At 44.4% G+C, this 21,652-nt stretch overlaps 1 protein-coding gene across 4 annotated transcripts in view; it reads left to right on the top strand.

Annotated features, from left to right (window-relative positions):
* The window catches only part of THRAP3 (thyroid hormone receptor associated protein 3), a 63,132-nt gene extending 43,652 nt beyond the window's left edge, over positions 1–19,480 (top strand). For all 4 annotated transcript variants that reach the window (XM_059729442.1, XM_059729443.1, XM_019489840.2 and 1 more), the window contains 9 exons: positions 3,116–4,018; positions 5,785–6,525; positions 9,292–9,464; positions 9,907–10,018; positions 11,671–11,755; positions 13,852–14,036; positions 15,819–16,008; positions 16,525–16,674; positions 17,857–19,480. In XM_059729442.1, the coding sequence (XP_059585425.1) occupies positions 3,116–4,018; positions 5,785–6,525; positions 9,292–9,464; positions 9,907–10,018; positions 11,671–11,755; positions 13,852–14,036; positions 15,819–16,008; positions 16,525–16,674; positions 17,857–18,078 (2,761 nt within the window). In that variant the 3' untranslated portion in view covers positions 18,079–19,480. The remainder of the gene's footprint in view (positions 1–3,115; positions 4,019–5,784; positions 6,526–9,291; positions 9,465–9,906; positions 10,019–11,670; positions 11,756–13,851; positions 14,037–15,818; positions 16,009–16,524; positions 16,675–17,856) is intronic.
* The last annotated feature ends 2,172 nt before the right edge of the window (positions 19,481–21,652 follow it).

The raw sequence follows: 21,652 nt of genomic DNA, 5'->3' as shown, positions 1-21,652 counted from the left end.
AACAAACACATGGGTGCATAGCTTGGAGATTCTGTAGCAGAATGCCTTGTCTGTTAACTTCTCTGTTCTTTCTGTTCTTTTAGCTTAATTGCTAAGAGGTTTAAAAAAGGCCTTTTGGAAAAGTCATGCATTTCTTAGAGCTGTGAATGAAGCTGGGTCTTTACAGAGTGGCAGTCCAAACTATTTCTGGGAAAGGTAGATATGAAGTCCTCTTCCCCCACCTGCTCCCACCTGCAGGACAGTGGGAGTTGGTAAGGGAACTGTCAACAGTAAAATAGGAAGGAAATGTGATTCAGAGTTAATTTCACTGCTAAGAGATACGTTGATAAAATCCTCTGAGTGCTTGATAGCTGTTGCCTGTGGATTATTCAGAATTGGATCACTTTAAGCCTAAACTGTTTCTTAAAAGAACAAAACTATGGATTTCTGTTATCCAAGCAACGAAGTTACTAGCGGAGGATTTTGTATCTTGCAAAACCACCATTTGGCATTTGCTCTGCTTTTAAAAAAAAAACCAAAAAAACCACCCCTCCCCCTCCAGTTGGACAGGGTATAATGCTATTCAGCTGTTTTTCACTAGTCTAAAATGCCTGACAAGTATTCTGAAAATTCTGCAACTGTTGAATTATTAAAAGGATTTTTAAGATGCAGAAAAGCAACTGAGAGAGAGGGAGACTGGACAAAACCAGATGGGGTGGAGCTTCAAGTGGAACAGAGCTGTTTATAGAGAAGCTGGAGCTTTAGGAAAGATGCATTGTACTCGGGAACATCTGACCAGCTACAAGGCAGCTATGATGAATGGAAACTCAGGCTCCTTGATCCAAATAAGACAAATCTCCCCTAACCTTGTGTTGCTGCTGGGACAACTTTAGCGCTGTAAATAACTTGGTAAAAGAGAATTGAGATGGAAGGGGTTATTGTAGACAAGTCATCTTGTAAGACTTTAGTGTATTCACCGAGGTAGGTCTAATGCAGAATCATAGCACAGAACAAAAAATGACGCTATTGTATCAATAAATTGAAGACATTATTTTGTTTCAGTCTGTTTTAGTGGCTCAACTCAGATTGTAGGTTGTGTTGCCGTGCTTGATTCTGGTCAGCCTTGTCTGTGTAGTTTTTATTTGCAGGAGAGAGTATCTTCCTCTGTTTCTTTCTCTTTTTGCCCACTATTATAGGAGTGGAATCTCCAGAATTCAACAATGATCTTTGCTAACTTAATGGGCTGGCTTTGGAGTCTGTCAGACTTGAAAGATAATTATCATTTCTAGCATATTTCTTTTGCATTTCACATTGCATCTTAAAATGATTTCTTGTAAATAGTCTCTGCAGCTCTGAGTGTGAAAGGTTCATGTTCCGTGCCTCTCTAAAATGACAGTGGATGCTGGAAGCAGCATTTAGCAGGTTCCTTACTAGTAATTGGTAACAAATAAATTAGTCACTTGGGGACAGGAGCCGTATGTATTCTGCTTAGTGCTTCTGGATCGCCTCTCTAAATTGGTTTGTTTTCACTGCCTGCATCTGCATGTGTCTTTCCATCTTTCTTATCTTGTCGATACCACTTTCAAATGAAAAACTGTTTCAGGTAAGTTGTACTGTTTTCTTGTTTTGAGCAGAGCATAAATGCTTTCAGGAAACCATTAATTAGTTTACATTAAACTAAATGCATATTGGGTGTAGCTAATGCTGTAATATAAGCTCTTGCCTGTTAAACACTAATGTATTTGATAATTTGGCAAAAGAAAACTGCACTTAAAATTCATGTTTTAGCTGGGCTAGACCTTTAACATTTTAGGAGTAGTAGTAAAGTGTGGTGTTTTATTGTACTTTTTTAAAAGTATTTTGAGGAGAGAAAAGTAGTAGGGAATGTCTACTAGGATAAGTGATTCAAACATTGCTGCTAAAAGCGTTGCTTTTTCAGTGACAATTTAATCTTTATTAATAAAGAATCCTAAAATATTTGCAGTAAATAGGTATCACTTGAGTAAAGCGTGTAGAAATTGCCTTTGTGTGCGTTTGTTTTTAGCGGGAACATTGTCTGCACTTTTTAAATAAGTGCAAAGTTACTAAAACACCTCCCTGTAAACATAGCTCTCTGACTTCCCCGTATTCAATAAAATGTATTAACCTGAGCTGTCCTCAGCTATCTTGCTGCCTTTATAGTTCTGCAACAATTGCAGTTTTCAAATATTTGATAAAACTAAGGGAAAACAGTTGTACTTGGGAGAAAAAAACTTTATATTGTCTGCCCCAAGAAACACTGCTCAAATCTATAACCTCACGTGTTTAACTTCCATGTTGTCTGCCTTCCTACCTGAAAGCTCTGTTTTCCCCTTAAAAGAGATTTGCAGTATTAAACAGTGCCATCTCCTGGCATCAGGCTGCAGGCACAATACGTGCATTTTGCACGCTGTTCCTGAAGCTCTATAGCTTATTTCACTTGACTGAGCTCAAGGTTTTGAATCTCAGCGATTCATATACATTTTGAGATTAGAAATAGAAAACACCCTGTCCTTGATCTTACTCTTCAGTGCTGTCGTTTTCATTTTGAAGCATTGGCATTCATTTAATGTCTCTAGCAGGGAAAGTCATTTAGGATTCCCCTGCCAAACCCTCCATTGAAGCCCTTCCTTTGTGCTGCAGGGACTTAAATCTGTTATAGGAGGAGCTGCCCTTTGAGGCTGAAATGCATCCCTGGCTTATTGTTAGGAGAGCTGGGGTTAGGTGTAACCTTGAGTTACGAAGGCTGGGTGTTTGAAAGAGAAACCACTTAGTCTCGTGAAGGCAGGTATCGGGCAACATTAGCCCTAGACCATTTGGAACTGAGCTGTTCTTGTCCTGATCTCAGCAGTGACCTAAGGCTGTGGGTCTCCTCTTCAACTGTAGTACAGATACTGGGTACTGTTACTGGTGGTGTGGGGGAAGGACTTTCACTAAAACAGACAGTGTCATGTTTAGAATAATGAGACGGGGTTATGAGGCAAGCAAAAAAGATCATTTTAGACCTTTTTAAAGGAGATTCCAATATGGGTTGTTTAATTCTGTACAGTTTTCAATAAACAAGTTTAATTGAGGGGAAAGTTTCCAAATAATTGTATTTTTTTTTTTCTCTTTCCAGTTCTAGGTCTCGTTCAAGATCATATTCTCCATCTCATAATAGAGAAAGGAACCACCCAAGAGTCTATCAGAACCGAGATTTCAGAGGTCATAACAGAGGGTACAGGAGACCGTATTATTTCCGTGGGCGGAACAGAGGATTTTATCCGTGGGGCCAGTATAACCGAGGAGGCTATGGAAATTACAGGTCCAATTGGCAAAATTATCGCCAGGCCTACAGCCCTCGCAGGGGACGGTCGCGTTCTCGGTCCCCGAAGCGGAGGTCCCCATCACCGAGGTCTAGGAGCCATTCTAGAAACTCCGATAAGTCATCTTCTGATAGATCTAGGAGGTCTTCATCTTCTCGGTCTTCCTCAAACCACAGTCGTGTAGAGTCTTCCAAGAGAAAGTCTGTAAAGGAGAAAAAGTCCTCATCCAAGGACACACGGGCATCACAGGCTACAGGAGATAATCAAGGCGAAGATTCGAAGGAGCAGTCCTTTTCTGGAGCAGGTAGTCAAGATGTCAAGGCATCTGAGGGGTCAAAACCATGGCAGGATATGACCAGCTATGGTTCAGGTTCAGTTTCAAGAGCTTCTGTGCCAGAGCTTAGCCCAAGAGAGCGCAGTCCTGCCCTAAAAAGCCCCCTCCAGTCTGTTGTGGTGAGGCGCCGTTCACCTCGGCCGAGCCCATTGCAGAAGTCCAGCCCTCCACTCTCCAATGCTTCGCAGATGAGTTCTGTTCTACAAAGTGGCGCCTCGTTTCAGGCAGGGTCACATCAGGGCCCGTTTGAGCACAGTTCAGCAGGTTTGAGCCCAACAAGGAAGAGCCCTGTCTGTAAAAGTCCAACAGCAATCAGTTCAATTTATGGTACCTCCCAGAAGGAGGAAGCAGCAGCTCCAGGTGGGGCGGCCTTCTCAAAAAGGCAAGTTGTGTGTTTTCCCATTCTTTGTTTTGGGTGGGGGGATGAGGGTGCACATACAAACGTGTTCTTATTGGCATGAAGTCTCTATATATCACTGTAGTTATGATGGGATCTTTGGATTCCTACAGAAATCAGGGACCAATTATGGTATGTTTTGAACAAGCCCTATGTATGAGTGAGTACCTGCCCAAAAAAGGTTGCAGTCTAAATTTGTTTTGCAGAATCTAGCTGGGATCTGTTAGAGGAATTTTTGTTTCCTTAACGCTTCGATAACATTGTGAAGATGATGCAGATTACCTAGAAGTTCATTTTTATAACATGACCCCAGTTTTTTTTTTATAAAAAATTAATGTAAAGTTATGTCTGAATTCTCACTGCAGTTAAAACGGTCTGATTTCTAAGTAATTATGTAGTTAACAAACTGTAATGGTTAACCATGTCTTTTGGGGGCATTTCCCAAGTTTAAAGGGACATTGGAGATATTAAGACATTGATGCTGGCTTGCTTAACCTGGGGGCAGGAGTGCTCAGGTAGCCAAACCTTAGCTTGTGAAAGTTTGGTTGCTGTTGGGCACTGTCAAGTTTAACTGACAAAATACTGATCACTTTGAAAATCTCTCTTGTATTGGTAGGCTGTGGCTCTTGAATTCCAGCAGCTGTTCTTGTATGTTGGCACTGGCACACATTGTTTAAAAGAAAATCTAACCATGCAACTTCCTAATAGAAACAAGCAAGGGCTAATAGAACCGTGGTGTTCAAGCATGTGTTTGTCTAAATTGGGATGTCTAGGAAAACAGTGCTTGCTGTTTGGGGTTAATCTTGTGCATCATTGGGGACGAGGAAGAAATGACTTTCAATACAGGGATATCTTTCTTATCTGGTTTGAATTGCAGTCCAGAACCCTGATAAATGTGCCACTCATTGATTTTTAATTCCAATAGAGCACCTCACTTAAGGGGCAGTAATCATTTTGATTCTTAGTTTTTAGTTTGGGGGCAAATACTGTATCAGAGGGACCTGAAATTAAGAGAGAATCTCCAAGTCCAGTCTAGGCTCTTAAAGTGGTAAAATTAAGTCTTAGAGAAATCCCTCTGCAGCTCTATTGAAATGAGGGCTGATCACTCTTAACCAGCATAGTTGGGGCACTTGAAATTGTTTTGGGAGGTGTTATCATTCTCAATGCCAGAATAAAGAGTTTTGTCTGTTCTCCCAAGACACGTGATTCTTCCCTCTCCCCCCCACCCCCATTAACTTTTTTTCTTTGCTTTTATTTGTGTTTACAGTATATGTTGAAATATGTAGCTTTCCTAGGAAACTTGCATCCAAAGTTTGAAGTAGATTTTGAGACTTTTCTATCCAGTGTGTATTGTTTAAAAAGGTCAAGTTGAGCATTCTGATGTGTTAATTCTCCCGAGCCAGGTTTGTAAGTGACTAAACAGACTGGGTAAGACCTTATGAATTTTCTTAAAATAAATCTGGGTAAGTTGGTTCTTTTATTATTTACTCTTGAGTCTCACCTCATTGGTTCATGTCACATTCATCTTCCAGCCTTTTTGGTGACTATATTCAAAACTCAAGCCGTCTAATATAGAACAATGATTATCTGTTTTGCATATTACCTTATTTATTATTTATTTAGCCTTTGGTGTCTTTACAGGTCTGACAGTTTCTGTGTTTTTATTTGATACTTTGAAGTTTTAAAAATAAAAAGGCTCATGTCTATAGTTTAATAAGAGAATTGTTTTAATATGTATGTTTTATAAATAGGTATTTGGAAGAGCAGAAGACTGAGAATGGGAAAGACAAGGAACAGAAACTAACGAATGTTGAAAAGGAAAAAATGAAAGAAAAAGGAAGCTTCTCGGAGTTGGGGTTAGCCGATAGTAAAACAAAACCTGATCCCTACTCCTCCAAAACTGATCCGGAAAAGTCTTATCGTGGCAGCCAGTCACCTAAACGTTATAAGGTTCGGGATGATTTTGAGAAGGTGAAGATGGCAGAATTCCACAAGGAAGGTCATTATGGCAAAGAGGAGATGGATGAGCAGGAGAAAAAAGATAAGGCTAAGGGCCGAAAGGATTCAGAATTTGATGATGAGCCTAAATTCATGTCTAAAGTGGTGGCCACCACTAGCAAAAACCAGGATGAGGATAGGCCAGGAAAATGGGAAGGTGTAGTGTTCTTGCCATCGGCAAAAGAGAAGCAAAGGAAAACTGAGGAAGTGGAGGAGGAAACCTATTCTGAAAGGTCTAAGAAAGAAGAGAAAGTAGCATCCAAAAGAGCCGAAATAGGTCACAGAGGGTTTGTTCCTGAAAAGAATTTTAGAGTAACCACTTACAAAGCAAACCAGGAGAAAAGTACTTCCCCTCCACCAAGAAAGGCCTCTGAGACCAAGGACAAACCTGGCAGCAAAGGAGATGGGCTAGCAGCGGGCAAATCTTCCTTCTCCATTACCCGAGAGGCCCAAGTCAATATCCGAATGGATTCTTTTGATGAGGATCTTGCACGGTAAGGGTTTGTCTTTGTTCAGTTCCATGTAGTCGCTTTAGTAGACCGCTTTACCTCTCGTGGATCCTCAACCTGACAAAATACCGAGAAAGTTAATTACAGGATATTGCATGACCGGATGTTAACATTACACTTCTCATCTCTAAGTGTTAACACATCCACATATGGATCCCCCCAGGTGGAAGGCCAGTGATTATGTTCCCCGTTTTGCAGAAAATGAAGCATACGGTGTAAGCGAACTTTTCATAATCTGCATAGGGAAGCTGTGTAGGAGACTAGATTAGCACTCGGGAGTTGGTGGCTCGCAGCCTGTACTCCGACCATGTCATGCTCTATTCAGAGGTAATAAAAGCGCTGCTGTCGAGCTGTTTGGAGGTCTTTGTCAGCATGGCAGCTCAGTTATGCACATTTGGAGGAGAATTTGCTGCTTTTCTTCTAAAGGTAGAGTAACTGCCAAAACTGCTTGGGAGCTCTGACAGCCATTTACCATTTCTGAAAGGCTGACAGTGTGGAAGACCACTAGAGGGTGCTCACTGCTCAGGCATGATCTCTCAGCAGTAGTCAGAAAATGTCAGTGTTCCCGTGGGACACCAGAGGAAGCTCTAGAACTCAGGAGTGAAGAGAAGGAGCAGAGAGGACGGTGGATGGCAAGCAAGTGCTGGCACTTCACAGGGTGAGGTGGGCTAATGTTCGTGCAGCACTGACCATGGAAAAAACAGTAAATGATCAGGATGACCACTGCAGCCTTCTAGCACAGCTGGGATCTGCTTTAAAAACAGCCTAGGCTGAGCCACACAATTTGCTTTCACTCCTGAGCGCAGCTCTGCACTTACCAGCTTTGCTGTGGGAGTGGCTGGATGATGCTCTGCTGCAGCCAGGTGAATAAACATCAGATTGGATTTTTTTATTGTAAACACATTTTTCCTTTTTCAAAAATAAGCCTGTCTTAAAACTAAATTTGAAATGGATTACCTGTGTTAAGGCCCGCCGTTACTACTAGCTGTTCAAATTGCTTAAATAAAAAAATGCGATGTAACAACGAGAACTCGGATTTTAATGTTTTAGAATGCTGCTTTTTAAGTGTGTACAAAATCACAGGGAGTTTTTCCATAATCTCAGAATAATAGTATGTGCAATAGTACAAACCTGTCTGCAGTTTTCTGAATGTCATTGCTCCAAGTTCCATTTGTGTCAAAGCTGCTTCTTTAATTACTTCTTGTTGCAGGTCAGTTATAGTAGGTGCAAAGAATATTCTCTTTACTTGGTTTAGTTCATTTGAAGTTGAGAAATGAATTGAAAGGAGGAAAGACAGAAAAGCTTGATTTCCTCTTCCCATCCACGAATTGAAACCAGTTCTGAAATCTCCACGAGCACAGGGCTGTCTTTTCAGAGGTACCTGAATTGGCAATATGGGTCTGGGCCGGACTCGCGTAAGTGCTTTTGCAAAACGTACAAGGTGCCCACGTGTACCCTTTGGAATGTAAGAGTACCTCTGTCTCTGGTCACACAGGCCAAGTAGTGAGGTCAGACTAACTGCAGCCTATGCTCCTTATGTTCCCAAATCAGTCTAATTTTTAAATGCAAAACATATTTTGATAAGAACAATTTTAAAATGCTGGTTTTTGTGTATTGTATTGAATGCTAGTTTTCACCTAAATTCAGGTTGATGTGAATCACAATTAAAAAGTTACCTAAACCAGCCACCTCCAGCTTCTATATATTAAAAGTGTCTGAAAAAAGGATTAAAGGTGTTAATATGATAGCTTAAATAGATGCACACAAATATAATGCCCTGCTGGCTCGCAAAAAGTACCAAAGTTAGTCTGAAGGCTATGTTGAGTTACAAATCGGCATGCCTTAATGGTAGCATAGTACCAGGCAATGAGAATTTCCTACAGACAGAGAGTCAGTAACAAAAACAGCAAGTGGGAAAAACAACACTGGTTATTTAAGTTGAGGTTTCCCTGTTTGCTCACTTAAACCATGATTAAAATCAGTGACTGAAATGTCTCTGATTTAAATGAGTCTGCCGTTTCTTGCAGCAAGATAGTGACTGCTGTGGAGATGCAGTGGGAAGGCAAGGAGTTTGTGCCATTTTCCAGGAGGCGGTGGTGAAAGGGTTGTCTTCAGTGCAAGACCTGGGATGCATGTTAAGTAGTCTCGGCTTGTTTCTGGGCAACCCCTTAGCGATTGCTCTCCAGGCCTTATTGATGCTTGTACTGAAACCAGGCAGTTTTATTGCCGATAGTTCCAGCTTTCTTTGGATTTGTTTTAGGAAAAATGTTACGGTCTTACCCAATCTGTTCATAGCTTTAAGGAACCTTGTTCTACCTTCTGTGCCTGCCACTCTTAGCCGAGAAATGTTTGCTGCTGTGAGTTCCTGAGCCAGGTTCGTGCGTCTCTGACTTCTGAAATTGAATCTGGTCCTGGGTGTCTGGAGTGCAGGGAAATAAGATACTTCTTAGTGCTAAACTCCTGGGATCTGATATATTATAGGAAGACATTAGTAAAAGTAGGGAACATTATTAGTAATTTTGGCAGAGAAGAAAGGGCCAGAGTTCCAGGAGCCATGTAAGTGGAAACAAAGCCATTGGTGTTTTGGGGGAGGGAGGGGGTTGTTTTTTAGATGACTTATAGCAGGATATGAAATGCAGTGCTTGAGTTTATTTTACTTTTGAGTGTTGTCTCTTTACAGCGCGAAAGCTACTTCGATCCAGCTTGCCCTTCTGGTGGTTATATTTATAACATCTGTGTGTTCTCTCTTAGTCCGAGTGGTATATTGGCACAGGAACGCAAACTCTGTCGCGACCTTGTACACAGCAACAAAAAGGAGCAGGAGTTTCGCTCCATTTTCCACCATATTCAGTCAGCTCAATCTCAACGAAGTCCTTCTGAATTGTTTGCTCAGCACATAGTGACTATAGTCCATCATGTAAGAGGTGAGCCAAATGTCCTGTTATCTTTGGTTAAAAGTTTATACTTCCCTCCAGCCTACTGGGTCTGCCCCCTGCCTGCCTACACTTAAAACAGCAAAAAGCAATACTCTAGCATAAGTTTGGTCCCAGAGACTAGTGCAAAATCTGCATATATGTTGCATATTCTGATGTCTTGCATAACTTTAGTTTACCACGTTATATTTGTTGTTAAGCAGATTGAATTCACCACCGGTGCAAGCAGGCCCTGTTTCACTGATTTTTGAGGGAGTGGTTTTGTTAACAGTATTATTGACTACTTGAATCTTGCCCACTTGCCCCTCTGTCTTCACACTTGTGTGTTCTGGAGCCATTGCAGACCCTTGCAGAACTGGCATGTTTTCCTAAAATCCAAATGATAGTAATTCCATGGTAGTTTTTCACTGAACGCTCCCCTCCCCTCTCGCAGAGCATCACTTTGGGTCTTCAGGAATGACACTGAATGAGCGTTTTACTAAATACCTAAAGAAAGGAATGGAACAAGATGCAGCTAAAAACAAGAAGAGCCCTGAAATCCATAGGTAAGGAGCACTTCATTTTTTTTTGGAAAATTTTAGGGATATTTTTAATATTTTCTTTAAACTATGTGGCATAACTCAAAAATGAAACTCACCAAAACATCATCTAGCTGGGAAAATAGTAATTGCCATATTGGATATGTCACTGATCTGTCTTGCTGCGTCTGCAGTCTGCCTTGATGGTACTAAATGTGGAGGGATGTGGAGAAGCTTGAGAGAGTCCAAAGGAGAGCCACATGCATGATTAGAGGACAAGAGAGCAGGCCTTATGAGGAGAATCTGAGGGGCATGGGACTCTTCAGCCTGGAGAAATGAAGGCTCAGGGAGGAACTTGATAGCAGCCTATAAGTATAGAAGGGGGTATGCATCAGGAACTGGGAAAACGTCTCTTCACCGGGGCACCCCAAGGGAAAACAAGGTCTAGTGGTCACAAACTGCTGGAAGACCGTTTTAAGCTGGACATAAGGAAAAGCTTCTTTGCTGTCTGTGTCCCCAGAGCCTGGAATAAACTCCCCCCAGAAGTGGTGCAAGCACCTTCTCTGGACACTTTTTTAAGAAACACTTGGATGCCTATCTTGCTGGGATCATTTGACCCCAGCTGACTTCCTGCCCCTTGGGCAGGAGGCTGGACCCGATGGACTTGTGAGGTCCCTTCCAGCCCTAATGTCTATCTATGAAATATTGCGTAGGAAGCTGTGAGAAACATTGTAGAAAATGGCTGTGGGATATATATCAGGGCAGTCCTTGGAAAATGCCAGCTTTTGGTTATCGCTTGTTTGACTACAGCAAAATACCTAATACAGGCAGTCCTCGCACTTACGGCAGGTTACGTTCCTGGAAAAGGCGCTATCAGTCAAAACGATGCAAGTCGAATCTGATTTTTCCCATAGAAACAATGTTATAATAGGGGTTATGTTCCTGACCAAGGGCCTGATGCCCAACTTTTTATAGAAATGACCATAAAGACCATATTTAAATCAACTATAAATGATGTATGCTGTACAGTACAAAGCTTTCTAAAGTGTACTGTATATAAATCGACTAAAGAGGGCAATACAGTAACTAATCACATACATTTTTATTTAATCAGAAGGTGAAGGAACATCTTCATCAGGGTCATGGAATTCAGAAGGGCTTCTTTGGGGAGATTTCTGGGAAGACTTAAGGCCACTTGATGGCTTTTTGAGAAACTGATCCAGGGATGTTTGTTTTGCTGCCCTCTTTCTCATTGTAAATTTTCCTGTAGCGCTGTAAGTGCGAGGATCCGGAGCCGTAAGTAACAACATGGGTGTAAATGGCAGAGCGCTGCAAGTGCAAATCGCTGTAAGTTGAGGACTGCCTGTAGTTCAGTTGTGCTATGGTGAAGGACTCAAAGACCACAACAGGTCAGAATGGTTTAGACGCTATGGATTCCTTTGTGAACCATGCTTGCACATCTTACGGTGCTACCGTTGTGTGGCATCCTGTGGCACCTTTGAAAGGATTTCAAAGAACCCCAGGATGCCATGGCAACCTGCTGGTAAATCACTGGAGCATGGACTGGTTTTTTATTTATTTATTTATTTATTTATTTTATATAATGTCATTGGGACTAGGAAAACTTGACATTCTATTTATGGTAAGGCAATGGCTTCATGCTTTGCTTTTCTTTTCAGGCGGATAGATATTTCTCCCAGTACTTTTAGAAAACATGGATTCTCTCAAGAGGAAACGAAAAGCTCCAGAGAACCTGGCTACAAGGTGAACTGTTACTGTGATCAGTTATTCAACAAAATGAGTGCATTGGGCATGAACTTAACAGTGATGTTTTGTTTAAATTACTCTCTACTTAAGTTTGTGTTTTTCTTTTAAGGATGGGCATAATTCTAAAAATGAACTACAAAGGGTTAATTTTTAATAAAAAATGTATCAACAACCTTTGTGAAGTGGTTAGAATATGGTAAATGATCCCAAAGTCAATTGAGGTGAGCTTGAGAAAAAAAGAGAGGATTTTTGGAACAAGTGCCCATGATGAGAGAAGAGACTTTTTGTGATATTTTTCTGCTTGTAAGTATTATTAAATCAATTGTATACACGCGATATTTCCAACCATATTTTCGAAAAAGACATGCATGTCAAAGAGAGGAAAGTAAAACTAAATAGTTGAACCAAATACCCTATTACTAAGCAGATGATAAATTTTGTTCTAACACCTTGCCGTATCATTTCTGTTTATTACCGTTACTTTAACATTCAGCACCTGTTTTTAATAAAAACAGACGGTTTAAAATCAAATAATAGTTTTTATGAGTAGAACAGTGTTGAACCATAATACACTCTGTAAGCCATCCTAAAAGATTTAGAACCTACGATGTTAGATTCCGGGTTTTTAACCTTTGTTTGTTCACCTTCATACGTATTTACATTGAACGTTGAAGAAATTTTAAACAGTCCTACTGAAACCTTACTTGTTTCATATTTGTTTTCAATTTTTTTCCAAACACATTTGTGGCTTGACATGGACGATGGTGAGATGGATTTGATGGGCCTGATCTGAGCGCCAGCTTGGCAGCGTGTATATAAAAAAAACCAAAACAAAAAATCAAACAAACAAACAAACAAACAAAAAAACCTTGTGGTTTCCAAACAGCCCGCCAACCCTCCGTGAAACAGCTGTGTCCTCACAAGTACAAAATAGGTGTTTGCTGCACCACACAAGGGAGCTGCTGCTGAATGTGTCACTTACCTGTCCTTCATCGCGTTGGGAGCAATTTTGTTCTCAGAGTAGGAATTAAAGCTCTTTGCCTGGGGAAAGCAGAAGAGCAAAAAATACAAAACAAAACGCCAACTCCCACCTCTGCTGTTAATTGAAATGTTTAATTAAACAAATTGTGTTTAAAAACTCATGTAAGTAAAACTTTAAAGTTAGAGAATTACTAATCCTTTTTGTTTAATTCAAGAGAAATCTTGATGTATGTTGCTTTTCAAGCTTTGCAGTTCCCAAGCATAGAACTGTGTCAGTAATCTAGAACTTTTAAATCTACTATTTAAATAATAATTGGGTATTAAAACTAAGGCACTCATTACCCAGTTTCCTCTTACTGACTGGATTTAAAATATTGTACTTGGTGTTTGTTCATACAATTTTATGTTTCTGGTTACTGGATATTTTCATCTCATGATGCTTCATGTAACTTGCATTAGTAGATCATTTAGATGGCCACAGGGAGGGAAATTTATACCCTTTTGTGCACCATTTCCTCACCTAGTGTAGAATGTCTCCTGTTTCCATGGAATAAGGTGCAATTGGACTGTCTGGGAGAGGGCAGAGCAATGCTTACTGTTGGGAATGTTTGGTTCTGATTTGTAAGTTAAAAGAGATTTCTGCAAACAAATCAACATCTGCATTTGTGTGGCCTCTATACAATTCCTCTAGCTTCATGTAGTAATCATGTCAAATCTCCAGAGGAGTTCAGTTGTTCAATAACAATCCTATGTGGGAGATGAGAAATTTAAAGTGCTAGGACTGTGTGTGCCAAGTTCTGACGCACGATCTTTTGGATGGGACTTTAAATGAGAGGGCTATTCAGTCTCGGCCTTCTCTGGCTGCAGCGTAAGTTAAGTCAGTCTTTGGTCCCCTTGTGTTGGGGGGAAAATTGGTGAATAAGTATCATGTAGGAAAACTCTGAAGCCTTTGAATGAAGATGCTAGGTTCTCATAGCAAATTGCTCTGTATTGTAAAATGATGCCCACTCTCCAGAACTCTTACAGTCAGTAGCAAAGTAATGGTTCTGAAGTTGCTGATTTAAACGGAAACCTTGCTGTGTTCAATTCTCATCTGCTTCGTGTCTTTTCAGGCTGAAGGGAAATACAAAGATGACCCAGTTGACCTGCGCCTTGATATTGAACGTCGTAAAAAACATAAGGAAAGGGATCTTAAACGAGATAAATCAAGGGAATCCGTGGACTCGAGAGATTCTAGTCACTCAAGAGAGAGATCAACGGAGAAAACTGAGAGGACTCACAAAGGGTCAAAGAAAAAGTATGTAGGAAACTAAATCTTCATTTCCTTATTTTACGATGTATGCTGCTTCTGTTGCGATTGCAGATGAAACCTTACACAGTGAATAGATGTTTTGGGCTTTGCTGTCACTGATGAAGCTGTGCTGTGCTTGCCTTCTGAGATTTGATCCAGGAGGCTTATTTCCGTTGTGCTACTGAAGTGCTGGTCAGCATAAGTTTGGTGGGTGCTCACGGCAGGGTGAGGGGAATGTTTTTTTTTACAGATCATATGCTGTTTCATCTGTCAAGTGAAGTGTTGGTAGGGTTACCATGCTACCTCTTCTTGGTTAACTTTTACTTCTTTCCTGTGAGTTCAGTTTTTTACTTAAGATAAAACACTGAGGTTATTTTCTTATTGTGATTTGTTTGTAATCTGGGAAAGACCGTGCAACTTTTTTTTTAATGTTTACTGGTGCAATAGTTGGCTTTAAAGAAAAGGTGTTCTGTAGGCTGCTGGCTTTTGAATTCTACTCTATCTCAAAAGTGGAGTACAAAAAGCAGCACTTTTCATAGTATGCCATTTTAGTTTTGGACAGAACCAGTAAGCTAGGTTCCAATCCAGCAAAGTGTGTGCTCACAGTGAGTCGTGTTTTTCCATTCACAGAATCATAGAAAAGTAGGGCTGGAAGGGACCTTCACAGTCCCTTCTCTTCTAGTTCAGCCTCCTGCCTGAGACGGGATCAACCCTATCCAGAGCATCCTGTACAAATCCATTGTCTAACCAGTTAGTAAAACTACATCGTCAGTCCTGATACAACCACAAGACATAACATCCTAATCTGCCATAGGTCAAGCAGGGGGACTGCAGTGGCCAGTGTCCTGCTGCTGGGAAGGCTGGTAAAATATGCTCAAGAGATCCAAGGAAGAGGGACTGTTCTGGATTTAAAATTGAATGTGTGCACAAGTGTTGACCTGGATCAGGGCCTGGGAGCCTCAGGTCGCCTTGGTGCAGTGTCTAAGCACAACTCTGGTTGCTGACCATCTTATTTCACCATGTAACAGTGCAGTTTGCCTGTTGGACTGCATTTGTTGCATGGCAGCGCCTTAAACACAGCAGATGCAGTTGACTGCTTCTTGAACAGACCAGAAGCTTTTCACACCCCTCCTTGGGCAGGTAGATAGAGCTTTTGGGAAAAGGAGGTTGGTAGGAGGAGTGAATTAGTGCTGGCTGCATGCTCTGGTGGCAGTGGGACAGTATGTTGCTGGAACACCTTTGTGTCAAAAAAAGGGATGTGGCCAAGCAGAGAGACCACAGGCTGAGTGTTGGGGGACCTTAACCAAAATCACTCCCTGTTCTCTACTCTGTCTGGTTTCTGAATCCAAGCTCCTGGAGGAAGGCATTGTCTTCCTTGCAGGTTTCTGCAGTGTCCAGGACAGTGGGTGGTGGTGCATGGCAGGGCATCTCTATGCTACCTTAATACAGATGAAGGAAGCATTCTGTCAGCTGCCTCTACTGTTTGAAAATGAGCCTGTCCAGGGACCTTGGCCAGTTGTCACCACGGCGGTGCATAGGCATCATAGGGGAGGAGATCGTTTTTCTGGTGGAGGCATGCGGGAAAGTGATTTGACAGCAGAGAACATAAGAACTGGGTCAGACCATACTTCCATCTTACTCAGTGTCCTGTGTCACAGTGGCAGAGAATGACCTGGGCATGACCAGGGTTTTTTCCACTGGTCCTTTCTGACTTGGAGCCTCAAGCATTTGTCTTAGGAAGTTCTGATTAAGAAACTTTTTTTCCCCCTCTCCCCATTCCTGGTACAGAAAGCACAGGAGAGTGCGTGAACGGTCCAGGTCTAGTTCTTCATCTTCACAGTCCTCTCGCTCCTACAAAGGGGAGGATTACCCAGAGGAGAGTGAGGAGCGGGAGGAGAGCACCACCGGCTTCGACAAGTCCCGGCTGGGCACTAAGGATTTTGCTGGACCTGAGAGGGGAAGAGCTAGAGGGACCTTTGTAAGTCATGTCCTATCCCCTTGCCCCCTGCAGAGAACCCTGAGAACTGCTGCTCTTCCCAGTTTGGGTGTTGAGCACAAAACTGGTTCTCTAAATTCAGGGGCCTAGTTATGATCCAGGGTGACACGCTAAAGCACGGTAGTTCCTAGCTGCCAGCCTGGCTTAGGATGTGGAAAGCCCCTTGGAGGTGTTGAAACCTTAGAGCTGGCAGTCTGGTTAGGATCCTGAAGGCCATATGGAAACTGGAAGGCTTTTGCAATGTACTGGCATCTGCTCATCTGCACTGGCTGGGGAGGGACCACTGTTTTATGTCAGTAAACTTGGGGAGGAGCCGTTTTCAGTAACTCTTCCCATCTCACCTGCACAGGTGTTTGAAAGCTCTTGTCTTAATGGCGCAGCCCTCCCACTTGCATTTGTTACATGCCTTCTCTAGTGCTTCATGAAAGAGACCCAAGGACACTTCTCTAAGCCCTGTTTTCTCCCCCAACCCCGTTTGTCTCTTGTTTGCCACCACAGTTCAGAGCGAGGGGGCGAGGATGGGGCAGAGGAACCTTTTCAGGCAACAACAACAACAACAACAGCGGTGGCAATACTGATTTCCAGAAGCGGAACAGGGAGGAGGAGTGGGACCCAGAGTACACACCCAAAAGCAAGAAGTATTACCTGGTATGTCTCAGGAGAACCCATCCACGTGGGAATGTGCCCTGCCAGCTGCTGGACCTTTCCCGCGGCTGATGTGGTTTGCGTGGGAAGGAAACTGGGTGCGATTGTCACTGGCTACTAGTGCTAGTATCCTGGAGGCACTGCTCCTCCTGAGCGGATGCAGTCAGTCCAGAAGCTTTTTAAGGAAGGAGCAGTTCCAGCAGGCCCTGCACAGCCATTTGCTATTAAATAGAATCCTGAACACCGGTGAAAGTGCCTGCCTGCTATTTTGTGTTGCCTAACACTGTTCACCCTTAGCACAGGCTGGACTGGTCTCCCACCCTCTAGCAGCCATTTGGTTAGGCCAGTCCTGCCCAGATTCCTTCCTTCCTTCCTTCCTTCCTTCCTTCCTTCTGAATCAGCTTTAAACAGATTTGCACCAACGTGCTTGTATTTCTCCCCCTGTTCTTGGATTTTAAAGATCCTGCTAATCTCTCCACAGCACTATTAGAAAGCGTTAAGTATGGCTTGACTTTTTAATAACTCACCTTAAAGTCCTGAATCAGTAAAGCGGTTTCTTCTGCTCTCTGCTTTGATTTTTATAGAAACTGCAAATCTCTAAGCTCTGCTTCTTTGTCATTAGATACAGAAATCTGGACCACTTTCCAGTCTATGGCCTAAAAAATAATAATAATAATAATAATAAATAGCTGGGCCAGTATCGTTTCCATGAGGTGGCAGGGTGTTGGTGGGGGGGAATTGCTCTGCCCAGAAGCCCTGCATAAAGAGCAGCTAAAGGTTAGACGGGGCATGGTGTAAAACCTTCCCCAGAATAACTTCCTAGTTGGACAAGTGCAGAGTCAGCTGCAGGTCCGTTGTCTATGGAGGGCTTTGACCCCTGGGCACCTCTTGGTGCTTGCTGCTGCAAAGAGCTCTGTGCAGAAGAGTGGAAATGTATGCAAAAGCAGAGGGGGAAACTTGCTTGAGGAATGCTCCCAAATGCATGCTTGCACCCTTTCATGTGTTGAAAGTCACCAAGATATCTGACTTTGGTGTAGATGGCATAAATGCAGAAGGAGGTTGAATCATGTGGGAGCACTGCCTAGTTGAAACGCCATAGGGGGGCAATGTATTAATTGTCTTTCCCTGGCTGATGGGCATGGCTTGCTGATGTCTGCCAACTCTGTTGTTTTCTCTCCTCTACAGCATGATGACCGAGAAGGTGAAGGTAGCGAGAAATGGGTGAACCGGGGCCGTGGCCGAGGTGCTTTCCCCCGGGGAAGAGGCCGCTTCATGTTCCGGAAATCGAGTACAAGTCCCAAATGGGCCCATGACAAGTTCAGTGGAGAAGAGGGAGAGATCGAGGACGATGAAAGTGGGGCAGAGAACCGGGAGGAGAAGGACAACCTGCAGTCCGCAGCTGAGTAGCCCCCGTGCCTGCATGTCCCCAGAGAGCCCTGGCATGGGGAGTGGTGGGGGCTGGGGGCAAGATCCAGCTGATAGTGTTGGAGATGGCCAGGGGACACTGACATGCTGACCATAGCCAGAGGCAAGCTTAGAAATTGTCCCAGGTTAACTGTGGCTTCCAAGTTCTGCTTCTGAGAATGTGGGCTAAAACCAATCAAATCATTTGCATTCAGATCCACTCTTGGAGTCTGTCTTTCCCAAAGACTTTACCTGCTGGACTGAGTAAGGTCAGATGTCGGATAGAAGCCTGCTCGCTCACTCTCCTCTCTCTCTCTCTCTTTCTCTCTCTCTCTCTCTCAGCTCTGTGACCTTGTTGGATGGCTGGTTATGGGGTGTTTTTTGGGGGTTTTTTGGCAGCAGGCTTTGAAGACTGTGTGGATATTTCAGTTTGTGTCTGTCTTACCCAGTTGTATTGACATTTTTTCATGTTTCTCTTCTATGATTTGAGATGATACAGGTGGGGAATTAATTCACCAGTTCAAATGTTCTCCCTCTGGTGTATTCAATTTTTTAATCTCATACTCTACTTGTTTTAGGCCTTTGCTTATGTAGTAACACCAATTAAGAACAATAATTTTTGGAAACTATTTTTGGTTCTTATAAATAAGATAACAGTGCAGCATGTGAATAAACATCTACAAGTTATCTTCAAGTTGGGACCAAACGGCTATGATTTATCTTTTAAAAACTTTTTTTTCCTATGTACCAGTTGAGTTTAGGGTCTGTTTTAAATCACCCCTTTTTTTTCTTTTATGTTGACAGTTAAAGTTAGCATGGTAAAAATGCACCCACTCTTTCCACCAGTGTTAGTGTGTATGCTGCTAGACCTGGTGCGTGCGTGTGCTGGAATCCCAAACTGCTTGTAGACAATGTGTGTATCCTCTTTGCAGCTGGTTGTGAACTTGAGCACTCTTTCCAAGGTAATATAGTTTTCTAAACCTTAAGAATTCTACTAGGTTAAAAAAAGTATATAAAAGGAGATGGAATTTTTTCAATATTTTTTATTAATCTTTTTATAAAAGCAGCAAAGCCGCTCCCTCCTGGGCCGGCCAAGGCAGGAGGTTCCAGTTTGTTTCTTCAACTTTAGAATGTTTCTGGAAAGGTTTTGCAAACAGTTCTTTGCTAGCTGAGTTGGAACCTGTTGGGGGAGAGGCATGTTCATCATGCACAGGTGCCGAGTGTACACGTGTTGTAAAGACAACCAACTTCCCTGCCCCAACCCTGTCTGCCTTCCCTTCCCTAGGATTGCTGTGCTTCCCTCTCCCCCCCATAGTTCAGTTTGTTTGGATTTGAACAGTTCCTGTTTAGCAACCCCTCAAGTTTGTTTCAGCTCCTCATGCAAATAAAAGTACAATGAACTAAGCAGGAGGTTGTAGCTCTGCTTTCTTTCTCGTGCTGGATACAAAGCTTTGTGTCCAACACTGGCCAACAGCAGCCTCAAGCTGTGGAACCAGAGCTGCTGCTGCTGTTGTACTGTACTGGAAATAAGAGCCCTAAGAAAATTGCCTGTGGCCCTGCCATGCCACAGTGGGGTCCTGAGTGACACCTTCAGTGTCCCTAGTGTCCGGTGGTTTGCAGCTGCCTGTCGGCTTCACTCTTATTTCCAGGTTTAATGACACTAAAAAGGAGGGTGTTGCTGCCCAGTTGCATGAGGTGCAGGGCTTTACGCTTACAGGCACGTGAGAACTTGCTGCTCTTGGGTTCACGATCAACAGTGGGAACAAGATGAAGCCCTGTGGAATGTGCTCCACCAGGCGGTGCATTGACTGCTGCTCTAGTAAGGAAGACCAGGACAGCGCATGGTCATTGGAGCACTGAGCTTGACCAGATCACAGAAGCACTTTGGATTTGCCCCGGCAGCTGTTCCCTGTGTGGCTGGGGCCAGGAGGCAGCTGACTCTCAGACAAAGCATTTCCCCTTGCCAGTACGTGGTCACCGTCCTCTTGGGGGTCTGCCATCCCACTGGGGCCCACAGGCTGGGGGAAGTAGGTCCACTGTGGCACCTTTATGGGAGGAAGACTGGTGCTAGAGTCTGACCTAACTAACCCTGTCCCTTCTCCCTGCAGAGGTATCTCCACCCCACTTCCTGTGGAGTGATGTCCCTGTCCCTCTCAGGTCTCCCCCCCAGCCCTGCAAAGGGCAGCTGAGGAACCGCCCACCATCTCCCGGGCAGGGGCCCAGCCCCGCTCCGGCGCCGGCTCCTTCCCCGGGCCTCGCGGACCCGGCCTCGGGCACCACCGGCCCGTGCGGGCGGGGCCGGATCCAGGACTCGCCTTCCCATTGGCCGCTTCCAGGAGCGCACCGATTCGCTGGAGTGGTGTGGGCGGTGACAAGCTGCCTGGCCATTCCTCTTTGTGATTGACCGCCGCCAGAATCAAGCTCACCCCACGCGATTGGTGGCGGCTTTCCCTGCTCTGCACGCGGATTGGTCCGGCTGCGCACAGGCGCCTGAGGGGTCTGCGCCGATTCCCCGCTGCCCTCCGCGCGCCACGCAGGGCACCGCAGCCGGGAGACAACAACGCGGCTCGGCGCCGCCGGGCGAGAAAAGGCCTCGCTCGCTCGGGGCGTCACCGGAGCAGTGCCTGCGGCCGGGGCCAGGCGGGCTCGCGCTGCTCGGGGCGGACACGATCCGCGGGACAGGGATCCCGGCCCGGGGCAGCTCGGGCACTGCCTAAGGCGATTGGGTGGAGCGGCCGGGTGGGCGGGGTCAGGCCCGCAACGCCCTTCTTCACTCTGATTGGCCTTTGCAGCAGGGGCGGAAGTACGCCCTCCCTGTCCGCGCGCCGTCGGCCCGCTGCTGCCCCGCGCACGCGGCCGGTCCCGGGGCGCTGCTCCGGCGACCTCGGCGGGTCGTGCTGGAGACTCCGTTCCCCACCTGCGGGGCCGGTCAGCATGTCTTTCGCGGCGGGTGTTGAAGCTCGAAGCTGTTCGTCTGTCCCAGGGCCCCTTTTCTCTCCTTTCGGCCACCCTGCCTCCTCGACTTGGGCCCCAGGAAGCACCGTTTCCTTGCGGGCTCACGCGGAAACCTCTCTAGAGCATCTTGCAGAGCACCACGTTTCCCTTTGTTAAAGAAGCAGCAATGAAAACCTGTTGTTGTTCAGGAAGCACCGCAGGACATCAGTTCAATTCTAGATGAGAGCCTGGGATCTTTGGTGTCAGATTGAGAGCAGGGGGTTATTCATTCCGTCCTCACTCTGAAAAACTTTAAAATTGTACAGAGATGTATCCACTAAGGATGTGTGTGTGTGTGTGTAATACGCACCCTAACTAACACAGTGATCCTGCTACTACCTCTCGCTCTGTCTACGTGGCGACAGTGATGTAGGTGTTCCTCTGTCATCCTTGCCTGTAAGCGCGCACCGGTGTCTGCAGTTCGCACGTCCGTAACAGGCGTCATGTGCGTCCACACTTGGTATGAAGACAACCCCGGCTCAGTGCTGCCCTCGCGTGGGTCGGCCCCAGCACCGCAGCCACGAGGAGCGGTGCCGGGGCGGGGAGGCGAACCCGCTGCTCGGTGCTGCCCCGCTGCGGTCCC

The sequence above is a fragment of the Alligator mississippiensis genome, chromosome 6 (assembly GCF_030867095.1).
Source record: "Alligator mississippiensis isolate rAllMis1 chromosome 6, rAllMis1, whole genome shotgun sequence".
NCBI classification, from domain to species: Eukaryota; Metazoa; Chordata; order Crocodylia; family Alligatoridae; genus Alligator; species Alligator mississippiensis.
The sequence above is the reverse complement of the archived record's forward strand: the minus strand, read 5'-3'. Positions and strand labels throughout refer to the sequence as shown.